Source organism: Rattus rattus, chromosome 6, assembly GCF_011064425.1.
Source record: "Rattus rattus isolate New Zealand chromosome 6, Rrattus_CSIRO_v1, whole genome shotgun sequence".
In the NCBI taxonomy this organism is placed as follows: Eukaryota; Metazoa; Chordata; class Mammalia; order Rodentia; family Muridae; genus Rattus; species Rattus rattus.
In genome coordinates this window covers 102,794,538-102,814,977 of record NC_046159.1, presented here as the reverse complement: position 1 = coordinate 102,814,977, position 20,440 = coordinate 102,794,538, and the positions used below count along the sequence as shown (strand labels likewise).

Here is a 20,440-nt window from a genome sequence, read left to right as displayed (position 1 = left end):
GCCCTCAGTTTCATTTTTAACCATCATGCTGTTACAAAGACGATAGAACTGCCGAAGACTCCACAGATCAGTGGTTCTCAACCTTCCGAATGCTGCAGCATTTAATACACATTGTGGTGACCCCCAACATAAAATTACTTTCATTGCTACCTCATAGCTCTAATTATGAACCAAAATGTAATATCTGAGATGAAGGATATCTGATATGCTACCACCAATGGGTCATGACCCACAGGTTGAGAACCACTGCCCTAGATGAACCAGCAAACTGACTCTTCCATCAAGAAAAGTAATTCTGCACAAGAAGTACACAGTAATGCTCGGAGAGTCTACTCTCGGATTCGCCCATTTCACTCCTCCTGGGTGGCTTCCCTGACAAATCTAAAAGACTGAATCTCTCAGTGGACATCCTGATCTTCGGGCTCTTAACAATTATTCCGTTCCCTCTTCCAAGCTGTTCCCTGAGCCTTCAGTGCAGCAGATGTACTTCAGATGTGGGGCTGGGTACCTCACAAGGAAGTGTTCTCTGCTTTCTGACTAGATGTGGCTTTCTGTCGTGGTCTTGGTCTATTGTGAAAAGAAGTGTCTTTGATAGAGGAGAGAAAGAGCTACGCTTCACTGTGTATATATATATATAAGTATCTAGAATGCAGTCAGGAATTATCCTGGTTTAGGAAAGTGGCAGTAGTAAGCTCTCCTAGGGGATCTCTGGCCTCACTCACCCTAGATGAAGTGAGAGTACCAGGCAGGATGTCCTTTCTCTCTAGTGAGCCTTAACTCTAATTTAGACAGATGTTGGTTTCCACTAAGGTATAAGAGCCACTATGGCACCTTCATGGGTATGTTTCTATGGTGACCACTGATGTGGTTCATAGGTGTCACAGCCGAGTAGGACGACTGAATCCTCTCCCTTAGGCAGCTTGAGTGGCACCTTACAGCACTGTAAAAGCTAATCTTTGGGGAGGAGGCTTTGCTTCAGAGCCATCTCAATGATGCTGTGTCTTCAGCAGTAGGGTCTTACCTTCAACTTCTGGGAGTAAACCAAGGGTACCGGAAGTCTTTACACTTTCATCGCCAACAATTCTGAAGGAGGTCTCTCATGCCTGGCACTGGGGATTTTATTAGATTCTCTATGCTTCTTGAGTGAAGCATTATCACGTTAAATGGAGTAATTTCACTTAAACAATGTGTGAGTGTGTGTGTGTGTGTGTGTGTGTGTGTGTACATAGACTTACACGCATTGTATGTCAATTTAGATAAATATAAAATATGATTCCCTGAGGCATTCTCAAGCATCCTAGTATTACTGTGTTGTCATTCCTCCCTCCCTCCCTCTAATTACTGACCTCTATTCTCCTCCATAATTAAAGCCCCTCCCACAGAGGCAATAGAAGGGAGAAAGGGAAAAATTGGAAACATGATTTCTTAATTTGGATTTGTAATTACTTCGCACCTATCAGCAATAGTGATGACATTTTTACTCAATGTTCAAGGAAGAGTTAACCATTTTTAAAGAGACTCCTATCCTTCGGAAAGATGTTTGCAAAATCGGCTCAGGGACAGAATCTGTTGTCTTATCCTTTGGGGGACTTGGTTCAGTTCCTAAAACAATTCAAATGGCTCCTGAACTAATACTATTTATGCTAAACCCCTGATTCCCTTCTGGAAGTCTAGTTTGTTTTTCTGTGTTATATAAAATGTACTTAGGCAAAGAAGCCAAAGTGAAATTCCTGGGCGAAGAGTTTTAATGAGATGGGTAAATAGTATTTATGTGTATTTTGCAGCTTACTGCTGGGGGTGGGGGGGGCACTCAGCATATTCTACAGGACTCCGAGGCGAAACTGGTGATATCTGGTTTCTTCATGACTTCACTCTGTGTTTTCTTTTTGCTGACCTCGTTTTGTGTCTTTGAGTTATAATAAACCACGCACAGGAGTTCTAGATGCTGCCTCCTACGAGCTCCCTTGTAGCATTGCACCTTGGATGATCTTCAGGACCGCCGAGCACAGCCTCCCCAGCTGCGTCTTGATAAGCCTCCTTCTGTCGACAGCAGTGGCTTTCCCCCGGGACAGTATTGCTACTATGTGACACATGAACTGAAATACTGGGTCAGCTTTGACCTCCATACACCCACAGCAATCACCAGCCCAGCTCCACTGTCAAGTGTCAGAGCCCTGACAGGGACATTACTGAGAGGACAAGAAAAGTTAATGGGTTTCAAGATGCTGTGTCTAAGGCTTTTGAAAAATATCAAACTGTTCAACATGTTCCCAAGAGGCCAGTCTGGCCTTGCGTTGGAGACAGGTGGAAAGTTCATTGAACTCACGTGAGGGAGCAGTAAGAGAGAGGGATGGCACGTTTCCTCAGAGCTGGAGCAATAATCTGTGATACCGTCTGATGGAAGGAGCATAAGGGGGAGCATGAAGGAACTAGGGTGGGGCAGAGCTCATGAATTTCTCAGACCCTGGACCCCACGCCCATCTGTCATTCTGGTGTGGCCCCTGCTCACTGCTCATGCGACACTGTGCTCATATTATGACTTGTCTCCGTATCAACAGGTCTTCCCGGATCATTCTTTACGGTCACAAGGTAAGCTGGTGTTCTTTAAGTGTGTGCTTCCTGATCAAAGGCCTCCATGACACCTCTTTTCTTAAAGAGTAAACCATTCATTCAGGCATTTAGCAATACTCACAATCTTCTCGATCAACTTTGGAATTTTAGATCTCTCTGTCTCTCTCTGTCTCTCTCTGTCTTTCTCTGCCTCTCTCTCTCTCTCTCTCTCTCTCTCTCTCTCTCTGTCTCTGTGTGTGTGTGTGAGTGTGTGTGTGTGTATGTGTGTGTATGTTTCTGTCTGTATGTATGTTATGCATGTGTATTGTATGCACATTTGCACATGTCTGGTCACACGCATGTGTAAGTGCTTGTTCACATGTGTACATGTAGAGGCCAGAGGTTCACATTAGGTGTCTTCCTCGGCCACCCTCCTTTTTATTTTCTGGGCAGGGTCTCTTCTCACCCAGCCTGACACTTGCTGATTCAGCTGGTGGAGCGAGCCAGCTTGGTTTAGGGATCATTTCTCTCTGCCTCTCAAGGGCTGGAATTACAAGCAGTTAGTCAAAGTCAAACTCACCTGGTTCTTATGTGGATGCTGGGGTTCCAAACTCTGACCTTCACAGCTCTCTCCCCTCTCCCCAGATCAACATTTTGACATTAATATACCACTCTTACTATCAACACATTTCTATAAAGTGAGATATGTCTAATTAAATTTCATACTATGCCTTGCTCTTTTAAATTTACATGTCTGAGACCACCCTCTTTCTTTACTCTCAACCAATCACCTAGAATGTTGTCGTCATTCTATATGCATATCTACATTTCAAACCCACAGAAAAATCTAAAAGCCCCCCCAAATCACTCCAATTTGCATTATCTCTCCATTGGCTATGAGCTACATCATCTGGATCTTACCTTAGATACTATTTAGATGTCCTAAGTAACTGGGGGATATACTTGTCCTTCTTCAATGAAACTGTCAGGCCGTGAAGTGGGTCACTCTATAGCTCTTAGGAACTTTGAACTATTCTTTAAATATCACGGGCCCAGTGTGCATACAGATGTTGCTATTAACTGAATGAGAGCTGCTGTTACCATATCTTAACTCAGCTATGAACATCGCGCTCTCCAAGCTTTAAACATCTTACCCCCAAAGTTATCTAAAATCATGCCTCTTCATAGTGCCCTCACCCCACCTCACCCTCTCCTTTCTAAGATAAACTGGGTGCTACTCTATTCACTGATAACAACTTGGGTGCATCCAGTTGCACCCACTGCATTGTGTATGAGCCTTCCAGCTTCAAAAAGAAAACAGACAGACTCTATTGTGTTGCTGACAGCCAGACAGAATCCCAAACACTCAGAACTAAGGCCCTGAGCATAATGGCTACATAGAACTGAACGACGAGGGATCACTGGGAAAACAAGCCTCCTGGTAAGCAGCTTGGTGCCTCATTTTGACTCTATCCCTACAGTCCCAAAGACCATGGCTTCAGAGCTCTTCTCTAATGCATGCACACAAACAGAATCAGTTCAGTCTTTGAGGACAAAGTTCCCACGGGCTACCTGCTATAGCGAGATCTTGGCCAGTCTCTTAGGCATAATAAAAAGAGCCAGATCTAATCACTTGGGCTTAATTCTGGTCCGGATCTGCTATTACAGCACTGACTGGATTCCCTGACTGAATTTCAAATGACTCTGTGGTTTTTTCAGAGGAAAATAAGGACATGAGGCCAGATGGTCTGGATCCAACTGACTCCAGATTTAAAAATATCAACGAAGTGGCTCTGTTGATTCTTTGGAGACTTTTTTTTCAATCAAGTTGAGCCTTTGGAGTGAAGTTAAATAAGGCTCATTCTGAGTGGCTTTAAACCCGTCTGCCTCTCTCTTCCGCCATCTGTGTGGCACGTAAGAAACGGCGCTCGGCTTTAAAACCTTGGCTGAAACTAGAGGACTGGGATTTATGTAAAATGGGCTGAAATTATTTTATTGATTATGTATTTAACCGAGATTTGAGATCAGAGAATCTCTTGGCTTAAAGCCAGGGTTTTTTTTTGTTTGTTTGTTTCATTTGATCCCAATGAAAGAGTAGATAGCGTGCCTCCAAAACTTGAAACAAAGTATGTGTTTAATATTCATAAAGTGGTAAAATGTCCAAACACAAAGAAACTATAAAAAAGACTCAATTTATTATTTGCCCCCCATTAATATTTATCTTTGAAAAGAGAATTTCCAGTTGTTTTATTCAAATATTTCCTAAACCTTGAAATACATTATAAATACATACTCAGACATCCTACCCTTGCGCCTCTGAAACACTTAATGTGGTACAAAGCTCACAAGGCCAGCAACATAACGATGGCATGTTACAGTGCAGCCGCTGCACCTCTCTCTTCACTGTATCTCGCAGGGTACAAATGCCAAGGGAAAAGAAAGTCTTCCATTTTAAGCAAGACTTAGCTCAAGTTCTTTTGACAGAACCTCCTCTCACTAGCTGAATCTGGTCAGCAAGCTAGACCTTCAAGTGACTGAGGTGCAGACATACAAGAACAACCTACCTGGAGAAACAAACCAACAGCAACAACGAATGTTTTCTGACCAGTTAAGCATGCTACTTGTGCTAACCCATCGTCCACTGCCTTTTAGAGTGACCTCATCCAAAGAGGAGGCTGTGATCCTCACTTAGCAAACCCAGCAAGAGTCAGGCCCTTCCCTGGTATTTACAAATTATCGATATATTTTCCTCCTGAACAAAGTATTCCGTACAGTTTCCCACTGATGTTTGCACTCTTGTCTGGTGCTGTGAACCCTTAGAAATGAGTATGCGGAAAAGCTTTTCCTTATTTGGGTGGCTGAGTGTCAAAATTGTCATCAATGACTTACTTCATGTAAGACTAAAGTTTGTTTATTCGTAGAGAGTTGAGTTTATCTGAGACTTTTCTTACTCTGACGGCCTGTCCTGAGCAACAATTGTTGCAAATATTTAGGACTTTAAAAATAGAAAGAGCGCATTTGTCAGAATTGGGTTGTAAGGAGCACTGCCCTTCAAGTGAGGGGTAGGCAGCTTTATAACTCCCAAGATTGTTTCAAAATAGCTGATTTGACTTAAGGTGATGCTATAAGAAGCACTTTTTAGAATTCCAAATACTTGTGTGTTGGTGTCAACTGTGGCACTGATTTAACCATGACTCTGTGCATTTTTTGTTCATTTTTATTTTTTTCTGTAACACACTTATCACTTGACTTGTGTCACTGAGTCACAGTGCCTGCAGACAGACACTTCTTCCCTGGTAACACGGGAAGTTCCTCCTCTCCATCATCACTGGCAACCAATACACACTAATCAGAACTGGTCAGCAATATCATCTGATAATTTATGCTATTTTTCATTCATTAGGCTGAAGACCCCTGCTACAAGCAAGATCATAAATTGAGTCTCCTGGAGTAGGAGGAAGTAAAAAAAAAATCTCATAGAAGGCTGCATTTTTAAAATAAAAAAAAACAAAACATGGGACTGGAGAGATGACTCAGCAGTTAAGAGCACTGACTGCTCTTCCAGAGATCCTGAGTTCAATTCCCAGCAACCACATGGTGGCTCACAACCATCTGTAATGGGATCCCATGCCCTCTTCTGGTGTGTGTCTGAAGACAGCTGCAGTGTACTCATATAATTAAAAATAAATAAATCTCTTAAAGAACATTTAAAAAAACCCTCAGGGAGCAGAAATCAGAATTCTCAGTACATCGTAATGCCCCTCCTACAGGTATGACCATCCATATAGAGAAAGATTGATGCCAGGATCCACTTCATATGACTGACATTACACAGGTACACAGCTTAGCCCAAGACCTAAGAATAGCTACCAGATTGGACTAAAATTTATGTATGGATGTATCTATCTAGCTATGATACTTGTATTTAATCTTTTATGACCATCCTAATTTGAGGAGTGAGAGAGAGGGAGGAAGGGAGAAAGAGAGAGAAAGAAATGTTTATGTATACATGTGTGTGTGTGTGTGTGTGTGTGTGTGTTTGTGTGTGTGTGTATGACTGTGTAATATATGGATATATACATATGTGTTTGTGTGGTGGTTTTGTGTGTGGTATATGTATATGTTTACATGTGTGTGCATGTAGTAAGCTGTGTCCTCCTCTATATTTCTCTCTGTCTTAGGGTTAGGGTTTCTCCCTGAACCAGAAGCAGCCTATTTCTTGTTCTGGTTCCTCCTCCCCCTTTATGATGGCTTACCTGAAAGCTCCAGATGTCATTGTGTCTTGACCTCATTTGTGGCACTGGAGTAAGTAGGACATGAGTTCACACTCAGCTTTTTATATGGGTGCTGGGGACCTGGCCCTACATCAGCATGTTTGTGCATCAGCAAGCTCTATTACCCACAATGCCTTTCCCCACCCATGACGAAAACATTTTCTGCAGACAGCGAGCATTCTGTTCAATAAAGACTAAGCAGTATAAGACTTTAAATGCTGGGCTTATCCTTATGCTAGGATTCCCAGGAGGTTCCTTAAGTGAGAGCATTTTCCTATCAATGAAACTGGCTATAATTATGAGACTGCACCACCATGGAAATTCATTTCTACCTCTGCTTGACCCATAATTGATATCTTTACCATGAAAATATCATTTTACCCTGATAATGTTTAAAAAAAAATTTAAGCTGTAGAGTAGACTTGACATGAACATAAGACATCAAAGAAATCAGGACAGCCTGAACAGAGTCACGCAACTGACAATCATGCCAACTATATGGCTGTGTAAGAAATAACTGGTTTTGCTTTCCCCTTAACTATCATGTTGAGGAAAAATATCCTTTCACTAGTGGGAGTAAATACAATTTATTTTTGTGTGAACTTTAAATTTCTCTCTCTGCTTGAGTGTGTGTGTGTGTGTGTGTGTGTGTGTGTGTGTGTGTGTGTGTGTGTTCCCATCCAAGACAATTGAGAAAGAGACTTTTAAAATTCTCTGAAATTATTCAGACCCTGTTCTTCCTGGCTTCTCAGCTGTGTTGAGGGTTGTGAGTAAAATATGTCTTTGGGAGAAAAAAGACTGACATCTTGACTTGGTTTTGACTTTGGGGTTTGTACTGTATCTAGTCTTCTAGAAGACATCTAACAGTTTCTTAGAGGCTGTATGTACCTCAAAAGGCCTGGCTACATATCTCATTAATGCCTATAATCAGGAGGAGGAGAGTGGTGATACCTGAGTTTAGAGGGTGGAGGATAAAGAGGAGCAGGACTCAAATATTTAGAGAGCTTCTGTGGGTGGGAACATTCTTCTCTAACAAAATGTGTTAGCTATAAGCATATCAATGTATGACCCTAGTTACGCTACATGCATTAGACATGGTTGTTGACCCAATAACAGATGAATTATCAGGAGCCACAGAAAACAATTCTAACACTAACACTAGAATGGGAACCTGAACAAAGATGTGATCCATGCTATGTGCTAAGCAGGAGGCTGAGCTGTAGTGACAGAGGCAGACGCAACTGAAATCTCACAGAGGCTGGCATGCTAGAGAGCTGTGTTGGGTAGAGAGGAAAGCCCAGTTGACCATGGGTCATCACACTGACCACGGCTTTATTATTCGTGTTGCTGAGAAAGTTGCCATCATGTCAAGAGGCTTACAGGCAGGACTCCTTTCAAGCTTAGTCCTGATGGGAAGAAATGCCCCGCCAAGTGTACAGTCTGATAGGAACCAGAATTACAGAATTGCAAAGCCATAGGGATGACACGACAGTACATCAAAGCGCAATGCTATATCTGCCATGGGCTGAGGCTATGAAGGAGACTGGACTAGAGAGGCTTCATACCAGTTAATGTGCCCAACTTTTGATTAAAGGGACATTACTCAGTCAATAGAATCAAAAGAAATCATGGCTGGAGGATCACAAGAATGGAGTGGGCAGATGGTCCAATAAAAAACCAAAGTCTTTTGTTCTGTCCCTTACCAATTGTCAAAGACAGAACCATGGATTGAAGGAGCAGGCAGGATCCCTGGGATCACAGCAAGGACCATGGTAATATTTCACTGCCTCTAATTAAGAGGACTCGTGGCCATAATGTAGGTAGTGAAAAGCTGAGGAGAGAGCGGTATTTAAATAATTTGAAGAAAATCGGTATCTATCCTGATAGTGAGGCAACATCACTGACCGATAGTGTAGATAGCCAGGGTATTAAAGACTCAGATTTTGTGCTTTTGTTTGCTGTTGTTGTTGTTGTTGTTGTTGTTGTTGTTGTTGTTGTTGCTGCTGCTGCTGTTTTAGAAGATACAAGGTTCTGAGTTGAGTCTCAAGCAAAGATAGAGTGTGAAAGGAGAGAAGGAACGGAAAGGAAGAAAGTGAAGAGAAGCAGGGGAGGTAGTAGGAAGAAAGGGGAAAAAAGAGCAGAGGGGGAAAGAGGTGAAAGGAGCAGGAAAGAGAACGACAAAGTCCATCCTGGACCAAGGGTGATTTGTCCACTTGCTCTGCCTGGCATTTAATTAAAGAATAAAAAAAGACACATCTGGTAACTGACAGATACCAACACAATTTTCTAGGTCCTTTGTGGAAGGGCTTGCATAGAGCAACAATGCCCAAGTGAACCTCATGAAACCCTCCCAGCCATACACAAATCAAAACTAATGCATTCTCAAAACTACTGGTGTCGGGTGAGTTACAGTGATTAAGTTTGAGAGTTGTGACAATAGTATTGTTTTCAAATTTATTTCTTTTCCTCTGTGAGAGTACAGGTGTTTGTGTGAGATTGGTGTGTGAGATTGGTGTGTGTGTGTGTGTGTGTGTGTGTGTGTGTGTGTGTGTGTGCATGTTAAGGCAGAAGCTTACACCCCTACATGTCCTCACCACTCACCAGTCCACCATGACAAAAAACAAGATGGCTCTGATGACAAATGCTGAAGTACCTTGAACTGTGCTATGATGCCGTTACCAAATTCAGGTTCTTCCAGCATTTAATATATGACACATAGTTTATTGATTTGTTGGATAAATTATTTTCCGGCCCTCCCTGAAAGGAAACTTTAAAAAAACTCTTTGCACTCGTGTGTAGGGCTAGCAATATATTTTTCTCTAGGCTTGTAATTCCCTTGGATGCAATCCGATTGCAGTGACATGTACTGAACCAACGAACACTCCACCCATCACTTGTTCTGTCAAGTCAGTGACATCATGTTAAAGTGAATGAACAGGAAATGTCAGGTACACTGAAGATCTTAGAGAGGGAGAGAAGGCAGGCAGACAAGCCCTACAATCGCAGATGCTCATATTAGTGAAGCCTGGGAGATTCAGAGATCCGAAGCATGCTAAAATATTCTCTCCAATACAAAGAGCAAATGATTGCATTTCAACATTTTTTGTCAACTTCTTTGGTTTTTAAGAGACAGTATTTTCCACACTCAAGAATACTGTCTGTCATGATACACTTAGTGGTGATATTTAACGTTTCTAGCTTACAGTGGGATCCAAACCAGGAAACGGTTTTGCCATAGGCCCTCTCTGCGACAATACCAGCCCTGCCACCCCATGCATTTAGAAGGACATAGGAGAAATGATCCTTGTGACACAAGAAAAATTATAAGACAGACTGTAGGAGTCCAAAACAAGCATATGTTCTCTGCAAGAAAGGACTGTATACCTTGCAAAAGCAGCTAAGTGTTGCATTGTTATGCGTTGGTGCAGGAATGCCTAGCCATGAGTCATACGGTGTCATGATCTAGGTTCTGTCATAAAGACTGTATTAAGTGGAACTATCTGGGCTCTGGCATGTACAGGACCAAGAATCCACTAGGGTATATCTCAGAAGCCCCATGTCATCTCTTGTTACTGAATCAGGTCTTTCAAGACACTAACATGAATGAATGAATACACACACACACACACACACACACACACACACACACACACACACACACACACACACACATTGTGCTATCAATCTGGCAAAGGAGGAAACACTTGAGATCAGGACATAGATGCGTCAACTTGGTATATAAGTTCAGGGCAAAAGTGAACTCTTGCTACACAAGGTCTGCTCGGAGTCCTCCAGAGACACAAGTGAGACCTCTTTGCCATGGGCATAAATTCAGGTGGAACTGAACTGAACTGTATGAAAAGAGATTGGCCTGATACTGAAACATTATGACTTACAGTGACACTGTATGGCTTGGCCAGTTTGTCAGGCACATAGAAACAACAACAACAACAACAACAACAGGTCTGGAGAAGAGTATTGTGGGTAAACAGATGAGAGCCCAAACCATGAAGATCACAGTCTTGTGTGTTCATACCACCAGAGAGAACTAAAAACACAGATATAACTCTTAGTGCCACGGCCTGCTGTTCCTGGTACCATTTGGTTCTAAGTGGACCACCTGCTGTAGCAGTGAGAGATCCTCTGTTTAGTTCCAAAGACGTTCGCTTCCTCTTATCAAAAATGAGCAAGCTACTGTTACTGCTGAATGCCACCTGTCCGTGAGTGAGACCAACTCTGAGCGCCCACTGTGACATCATCTCTCAAATAGAAGAGCCAGTCAGTAAAAAAATGAGGATACTTTAAGGCTTTCCTAGAACAGAGGGTGGAGTGTGGGGGTGGGAACAGCACCTCACCTTGCTTGGAGTCAACACAGCTCCAGTGTCTGGCCTGCCCGTGCAACACTGCACCAGACCAGAGAAAGCATCTCATAGAGACTGGAGGGCAGGAATGAGAATATGACCACGAGATACACTGGTCCTGTCACGTAACATCCCACCGGAAGCTCCGCAGTTGACAGTGGTCTTCTGAAGCTAACTAGAACAGAGGCTTGAGCTCTGAAAAGATATCCTATAAGCGTCGTACTCACAAAGGGTGCTGTGCCTCTATGACAGAACACACAGTTGAAGCACCTAAAAGGAGGGACCAGAACTGTCCTAATGCACTTACCTCCTCCCACTGGCCCACTTGAGCAATTTGCTATTTGCACACTCATAACTCTAGTTCTGAGACTAGCGGTCTTGTGGGGAACGTCTCCATCACGGGCTGAACCCAGAAGTTCTCAGCCCTCAAGCTAGTGCTGCCGTCCATCACTTAGGACGTGTGTGTCACGAGACCATCGGTCACAGAAAGGAGTCACTACACTGCTGAGACCCCATCATTGGGGGAAGATCGTTCCTTGACAGTGGAGACTTGAAGATTGCACCCGGTACCTGGGGATTCTTCGGAACTCTGAACATTTTTCATGACATCCAGAAAATTCCAGGAGGAAATACCTGGGATCAAACTGCCAAGGGAAGTGGTCCTGTTCCCCAGATACATCGGAGCAGGCCACCTACATGAGAATGGCTTGTTGAGAGAGGGGTGAACCCACAGTAGCTCTGTCATCAGCACTGGGCTGGTCCATATCAAAATGGAATGCCGTTTTACCATGATTGTCTCTCCAGCAGAAACTGATGCATACCTAGGAATCATTAGGCTTATACCCTAGACGTTTACAGTCTTTCCCGGACAACATCCTAGCCCACTTGAATAGACTTTAGACTTATCTAACTTGTTTAAACAAATCTAGGTATCTGTTTGGAGTAGTCCTTCCCTACAGGAAGCACTCCGGGTCTCCTGCTTCTCAGCCAGCTGCTCAGAGTGCATTTTTCTGCCTGGATAGGAAAATGAAGCAACGGCTTCACTGCTATCCAGACTAGTTTAAATGCATAAAGGAAGCTCCCCTTAACAAGATACTTGAACTCATATATGACTTGTCATATTTCATCATACTTTCTTTCTTAGTACTGGGATGGAACCCAATTCTTCAAGGAGGCTAAATAACTCATCTTTCATTGAGTTCCACACATGCTGTTTTATATTTTTTATACTTCGTTTTTGTGTATTTGTCTGTATGCATGCCTGTGCACTGTTTGTGCCTGATGCCCAACAGGGTAGAAGAGGACCCCGTACCCCTGAGAACTTGAGATACTGGCGGTTGTGAGCTGCCAAGCAGGTGCTGAGAACGGAACCTGGAGCAGCTCTGAGCCACTGGGCCTCCCCAGCCCCACAGCGCTCTACTTTTTAGTTGAAGGGGGACTTTGTAACATCACTGTCTGAAGTGTCTGGTGTTCCTCAGCTCTACAGGAAGGCATGGTGAGAAGTACGCTTTTCCTTAGAAACTGAGTCAAGAAAAGTGACTTGAAAAGGTGGTGACGGTCAAAGCCCATAAGCATGTTTTCCACGGAGAGGTTCTTCACAAAGCAGGCGTAGTGAAGGGTGAAAGGAAGGCTGTGGCACCCTCACCCTCCCAGCCTGGTCAGCAGGGGACAATCTCAGGATGTCCCTAGGATGTGCACAGTAGGGCTGGGAAAGGTCAACGTGCTGGCGTCAGAACTTCTTTCAGTTCTCTGGGCAGACTGCTCCTGCGCTGCAGCCCTTTTCCTTTCATTGACCGTCTCCTTCTGACCTTCCTTTCCCTGTTATCACAGGGATTGCATGTGTTTGGGATTTTTTTTTTAATTAATTAATCAATTTACATCCCAAAGGCTGTGGTATTTTCTATGAAATCACTCCCTTCTCTAATCCTCTAATTCTAAGAATTCTCTAATTCTTTCCTTTGTCTCTCCAATTCTTTTTTCCATGTCTACCCCCGACCCCCACCCCCGGGGGTTTCTAGGTGTGGTGGTTACTTTCCCCATTGCTGTAACAAACTGCCCAACAAAAGCAACTGAAGGATGGGTTTACTCTGCCTCACAGACGCCCGGTGCAGTCTGTCATGGCAGAAAAGGCCAGAGGGCAGGAGCATCAGGCCAGGCAGCTGGTCACATTGTGTCTGCAGCTGGGAAGCAGGGGGCGGGGGGAGCAGCAAGGGCAGGGGGAGACAGAGACAGAGAGAGGGGGAGGAGAGTCAGAGGAGAGAAGGCGAGAGACAGTGACAGAGACAGAGGCGGTGAGAGACAGAGACAGGGACAAAGAGACCAAGACAGACAGACCGACACACAGAGAGAAACAGAGAGAGGGGGAAACTGGTGCTCAGCCTTCTCGCTCCTTTTTACTCACCCCAGGACTGTAGGCAAGCATTCAAGGGTGAGGCTTTCCTTTTGGAAACACCTCCCAGACCCACTCACAGCTATGTTGCCATGGTGATTCGGAATCCTGTCCCGTTATGTTACAAGCAAGGTTAACCAGCACAGTAGTCTGTTGTCCGGTAAGAAGGGTGGTGTTACATATGTTATGTATTTTATATACAAGTGTGTGTGTGTGTGTGTGTGTGTGTGTGTGTGTGTGTGTGTGTGTATTTGCTTTGTCAACTTAAAGAGCAAAGAAGCTGTATATTTCCGTCTCCTGATATGTAGTTTGTATGGTTATTTGGATATAGTTTGAAATGATGTTTCATGTACAAAAGGGAAGTAGTTCTCCTCATATTCTTATACGCTGGACACCAGGAAGGCTTTATGGGTAATTCCTGATAATATCTTTGTGTCTCTGAATGAGACAGAAATGCAAATATTTCAAAAGTTTTTTGGTGAACTTTTTATAGTTTGTTTTTTAACTGCTATAATTTGAAGTGGTCAATGGTGGAAAACCTTTTCACTTGTGAGTATATTGTATTACGAGTTGGTAAAACGAGAAAGAGCAGTGCATGTATAGGCTGTGTGTGGAGATAAGGGTCACAGAAGGTTAGAAATCAAAATCGAAGATGTATTACCAGGCTTACCTCTGGAGAAGATTCAGGGAAACAAAAAAGAAAAGGAAAAGAAGAAGGGGGTGTGATGTACACCCATGAAAGGGAAGAAACGAAAGGAAGGCATGAGGACATTTGTCTTAGGGCCGTCTGCCTCGGGATCAGAAGAGCGACATCAGGAGGGTAGTCGATATTGTCTGGGACTGAGAAGTATGCCCATTCTGCCTGCCCCTGCATTTGTGCACTCTTCCAGGTATGGTGACTTGAGTTCACACACACACCAACAGCACAGCAGCAGCATCCAGAAAGGGATGCTAGAGTGGGTCACCACTGAGAGGACAGCAAAGGACTCTGGGGTAATCATGGTACCCTGTGGCTGTGCCTATGAGGAAACAGACAGGCCAAAGACTGGGGAAGAGTAGCAGCCACAGGATGAAGCCAGGGTGAAAGCAGAGGATGCATCTACCTGAGGACTGCAGCGGAAACCCTGAGCATCCTGTCTCCTTATTTTTAATGCTTTTGTGATGCAAATAAGATGCAAAGGGCTGTAGATTTTAAATATACAACTTGAGATAAAGCATATACCTGTGAAACCAGATCCACCAACTGTGCCAGGAACATATTCATAGCCTCCCAAAGCTTTCTCCCACCTGCTTCATTTTCAGAAATAAGAAGGCTTACGTAAGGGCTGGGGGTGTAGCTCAGGGGTGAGACGATCGCCTAGCAGTCTCAAAGTCCTCGGTTCAATTCCAAGCACCATGAAAGGAAGCAAGCAATCAGGCAAGAGGCAATCAGGCAGGAAAGGGGGGAGGGAGGGAAGGAGGGAGGGAGGGAGGGACGGAGGGAGGGAAGGAGGGAGGGAGGGAGGGAAGAAGGAAGCCAACTTACGTAAGATTTACTCTCTTAGCAAAACGCCATGTGTCTAACAGCACTGTTGACTATAGAGACCTTGCTACATCTCTGGGACTTACTCATTTTGCACGACTGAACACTGAATCCTTTAACTACTATCTCCAACTTCTCCCTGCATGAACCCAAAGGACAGTACACGAAGTGAAATAAGCCAGATACCAAATAAGGACACCATGAAAACACCTCTATGCTCCACAAAGAGTAAAGTGATGACTGCCGCCATCCCTCTCTTGCTCTCAGCTGCAGACAGGACCAAAGTCAGGCTTCTGGCCAGTCTCTCATCCGGGTCCACACAGAGAGTTCAGACAGACTTTGTGCCAGTCTACACCTCCTCTGTGATCTTCTGACGACTAGTGGTAAAAAGCCACTTCTGTTGCAGCAGGACAAACACACAGGCAGGCAAAGGAAACCAACGCACACAGACTTACCAATGCTCGCTCATACCACAGCCCAATAGCAGAGCGTATGGAAAGTTGATTCTGGTGCACACACATTTTTAGATCACTATAGGATGGATCTTTCATTTCTTTAATGAAACATGCCCCCAGTGCTCTGGGTAAGCACTTGTTATTATTTCTCAGCCCTATAATTCCTTTCATTGTGATTTCTTAACTGTATCCCCTACAATGTTTTTAATCACCTCATTTATCTGTTACAAAAGCTACTATGTGCACTTTACGTGTGCATTTTACATACTACTTCTCACACTGTTCTTACAGTGATCTGGACCCAGTGCCCACATGTGGGCTCACAGCTGTCTCTAACTCTAGTTCCAGGGAATCAGACACCCTGTGTGAATGGGTACTGCATGCATGTGGTGTACAGACAAAAAAAACCCATAAACATAAAATATAAATAATAGTTATAAATGCTGTTCAAGTATGTTTAACACTTTAAAAATACTAAATACTTTTGAAAGTGACTTTTGAGTCTTTAAAGCAGCTCTTTTGTTTTATGTTTTTACATTCCTGATCAAAGAAACAAAAGATGTTTCCTCAAACCGTGATGAAGAAACATGTCTCTACAAATACGCTAATTGGTAGGTTAATGTTGAGGGTCCATTCAGCTGTAATCATTAATATACTTCTCCTCCACATTTTGACATTAAAAAAAGAAAAGCTTTAGACAACTCATTGCTGTGTGCATCTGGGCTGAATGAACACCGTGAGGAGGAGTTAGTTACAGGCAGACGCAGCATGTGTCCTGGCTTTAAGGATAGACTGCAGATCCTACATCCCATAGTACAAAGTTGCCCTTTATGGACTAGCTTGGGTTCTTCTTTGCAGTGGTTTTGGCCATTATTGGCTGGAAGCAAATGAAGATCTACATGTTCCTAGGTGAGAGGACATCTCAGCTGGTGAATCTTGTGACCCTTGAATCTTGTGACCCTCGCAGGCTCCGGTCTCTTCCCTTCTCTATTGGCAGTCATCTCTGTGGTCCTCATCACCTCTGTGGTTTCCCTGCCACACCCTCTTCGAACAGCTTACATATTCTCTCTATTAAACCTTTGCCGGATCTGAGTGTGAGTGTCTCGTCTCTTTCTGACTCAACTTGCCTCTTTCATAATACAAAATTATAAATGACGTGATACTATGAAACGGTTATAAATTTGGTAGGCTGGGGTGAAGCTCATGTTAAAAGATTATGTGGTTCCATCAAGGGCTCCCTCATGGGAGAGTCATAGCCATACACACACAGCCAAATGCACAGTCAAGGTTCCAGAGAAGATCGCTCCAAATATTTATTTTACTGTCGAATTAGGAAGTAGAGATCGAAGCCACTTACAAAACACTAGAAAATACATGCAAAATTATACACAACTGAAGCTTTCCTAAGCAAAGCGCTTGCCTTTTTAATCCTATCCCAATGAGTAAGTTACAGAATAACAGGACATACCCTCCTCCTCTCCTCTCCATGAGTACTCTCTCCCTCTCTCTCTCTCTCCACCGTGTGTGTGTGTGTGTGTGTGTGTGTGTGTGTGTGTGTGTGTGTGTGTGAGAGAGAGAGAGAGAGAGAGAGAGAGAGAGAGAGAGAGAGAGAGAGGCGGCGCTCATGAGTGTGTATGCTTGCCTCTGTATGAGGGGAAGGCCGGGTAGGGTTTAGAATCTAAGAAAGTGTAAGAATTGGCAACAGCACTATTAGACATTACACAGAGCACCTGGACTTGAGGTGATTTTCCAATCCCTTCTTCCGTAAATGAGAACAGAGTCATTAACTTGTCTCCAGTCTAGGGTAGAGGGTATGAGCCAGAGGAGGGCTATTTATTATCCAGCAAGGAGACACATATCTAAAAACATCAATCTCGTAACTGCTTGAGCCTGAGACTTTATAGGCAGCAGTACTATAAACACAGGAGAGGAACACAGCCGTGCTATTTTATGGGAACAGTGTGTGATGGACCAGGTCGTGTCCACTGATAGCCGTGGTGCTCAGCAAGCTGTGAGCATTGTGGATGCAGCCTAAAAGCACTGGCCAGGGAGGGAGGCAAGGCCAGAGCATCACAGGGTACAGAGAGTCCAGCACTTTCCTGCCAGTTGACTAAGCCACCATAAAAGGAGGTGCAATATGTCTCTGGGGAATATTCCTCAGAAAAGACAATGTGTTTGTGGGTTCTCGTTTAACGAAATTCTTCCAGCTCTATTAGGACCGGAACAGCTGAGTGATGTGCACCATAGAGTTCTCCAGGATGATGGTTTTCCAAAGAAAGGAATGTAACAGCATTGTCACAGTCCCATCCTTGACTCCAAAGCCCTGCCTGTCAAGTCTCTTCTTCCACACGCTCTCCCTTCTCACCAGCCTCATCTCTTCCCCATTATAGACAGCCTACAATCCCTGAAGCAAAACACACCTATATCCACACCACGGAAGAAGGGACACGTGGACCCAGTGCAGGGCACTCCCGTGAGACCAGAAGGACGACTTTCTTCTCTGGGCCAAAGATCACATCTTTCTCTCCGCCCTGACTCTTTCATATCCCCTCTCCCTTCACTCTCCACCTTGAACACATTCTGCCTGTCTCCTTCCCAGATGAAAAAAGGACTAACTGAAAGCCACAGCACTGAAGAGAACACATGCTACTCATTACAGCAGAAGGCCATGACCTAGAACCTTCCAGCAAAGAACATAGTAACCAAAGACTACAACATGTTTTCTATAAACACAGAGCAAAACAGCAAAATCAATACAATTGTTCCCATGTGTCTCTTCATCCTGCCCCAGACTGCCAGTATTTCTGGATTGAGATATATCTATATCTATATCTATATCTATATCTATATCTATATCTATATCTATATCTATCTATATCTATATCTAATCTATCTAAACCAATCACCAGCCTGATGCTTGACCAAAGGAGTAATGTGAACAAATAACAAATCAGCAATCAATGGACAATGAATATATTCCCCGGAAGCATAACTCCCCTTGACTGAAGCACATCTGCTTCCTACTGACAGCCTTCAAGTAGAATCTATGCAGTGTGCTACACATTCATTGTCCCAACAGACATGGCACCCGTAAGGTCAATCTTTGTACACAGGGAAACGCTGAGTCTCAAATAAGTCAAGGTCAGCACGATAGTAAATGTGTGGCATTTTACAGCATCTGGTCACAGTACCCACCAGCCCTGACCCACCTCACTCTTTCAAGAGGCCCTGTACCCTGAAGGGCATCCAGAACCACCACAGAAGAAAACATCTTTTACCAGAGACTCTTAAAAGCGACATGTTTCTAGATTCTAACTGTGGGATATTCTAGAGAGTTCTGCACAGCACTGTGTCATGACATATGCCCACACTTGTGTATCAGCTTAACTGCCTGTTTGTTTGTTTGTTTGTTTGTTTGTTTGTATTGCTCATCAAATGAACAGGCTGGTCTAGTAACCTTCAGGAAAGACTTTTGGCAAAATAGGAAAACTTTGGTTTTCAATAATTCAACAAGTCCTTCCACTACTGCAACCGTATCTCTGAAAAATAAAATCATTTCCTCTCATTTAGATGGTCACTGTTTGTAGAGGCTGCTAAAAGAATCAAAAGGAAGTCCTCTCGGAAAAGAGAGAGATGCAGGGGACATCACATTTGGAGATGGGACCCATCTACCTTGGGTACTTGCCAAGGCCTGAGGAGCCCGCTGTAGTGGCCGTGGGTGGCTGGGCCCTTACCTTACCACACTGCTTACATTTTCCCTCCTGCCGCCTCCTGTGGACCCAGTGATGGCGCACAAAGTTCTGCAAGGAAACAGAGGGGAATGAATACGTTTGGATTTACAATCCTCAGTGGTCATCACTGTTTTGGATGTTTCGGAGAGTAAATTTCTATAAACTGTAATCCAAGCCCATAGGCGCACAAAAGCAAACGCGTGTAGGTGTGACCTGTTCAGCAATAAACACTCAGAATTCTCCACTCACAGTGGCCCTCTGCCCTGTGCGGTCCACTTCCCGCCTCCTCCCTCCTTGTCTTCCCAGTGCCCAGGGCTCGACAGCCCGCACTCACTGCACTGTCTTATATTAAACCCCCAGGAGGGTATGCGAATGCTCTGAAGGCTCTTCAGCTGGGAGGGGACTCAGATTCATAAAGGAAAAACCCAAAGTGTGTCAAAAATCTGAAAATCTGATGGAACAATCTCCGATTCAACGGAGCAAAGGCACGCGGGCGCGATGCTTCACACGTCAGGGCACGCCACCCTGTACTAAACCTTCTAGCTACAAGGAACTGAACGGGCCAGATGCTCAGCACCATCTCCTGATAGGGGACATTGATATAAGAATCACTAGGTAAGGCGAAGGAAGAGAAACGTCAAAGAAAAGAGATGTCGAGGACAAGAGGATTGGCGTGTGGGTGACAGCTGTTTGTACACCATCCTGGGTATTTAAGAACTAGACTAGCTTTCAAGGTCGATTCTTGTCATAAACTGTAGAAAATTCTTTTTCATCCTGAGGAGATAATCATCACTGGGGTGGGCTCAAGCAATCCCATCAGCTCTAGCTGTTAGAGTGCACTACATGGGGACGGCGTCTGCAGCGGTAAGGATGAAGAGAGGCCTTGGAGCACCTCACCCCTCTTACACCAACGACATGAAGCTCTTGCCCTTCCTTCCATGATAACAGCATGGCTCATAGAATTTAGCCACAGACTGTATTCTCCCCTTAACAGTACCCTTAATGTATGTTGACAACAGATTGTCTATTGTGTACGTGAATAGTTCAGGCATTGTTCTAAGTGGGGACAGACAAAGCAAGCAGATCTGCCCAGAGCCTCTTGAACATACCTAATCATGGAAACTAAGCAAGGCCGGATCTGGTTAAGACTTGGATGGT

General features: G+C 44.1%; 1 protein-coding gene across 8 annotated transcripts in view; it reads right to left on the bottom strand.

Moving 5' to 3' along the window:
• Dgki (diacylglycerol kinase iota) overlaps positions 1-20,440 on the bottom strand; it is a 441,511-nt gene that overhangs the window by 212,993 nt on the left and 208,078 nt on the right. For all 8 annotated transcript variants that reach the window (XM_032906753.1, XM_032906748.1, XM_032906750.1 and 5 more), the window contains one exon: positions 19,286-19,351. In XM_032906753.1, coding sequence (XP_032762644.1) covers positions 19,286-19,351 — 66 coding nt within the window. The remainder of the gene's footprint in view (positions 1-19,285; positions 19,352-20,440) is intronic.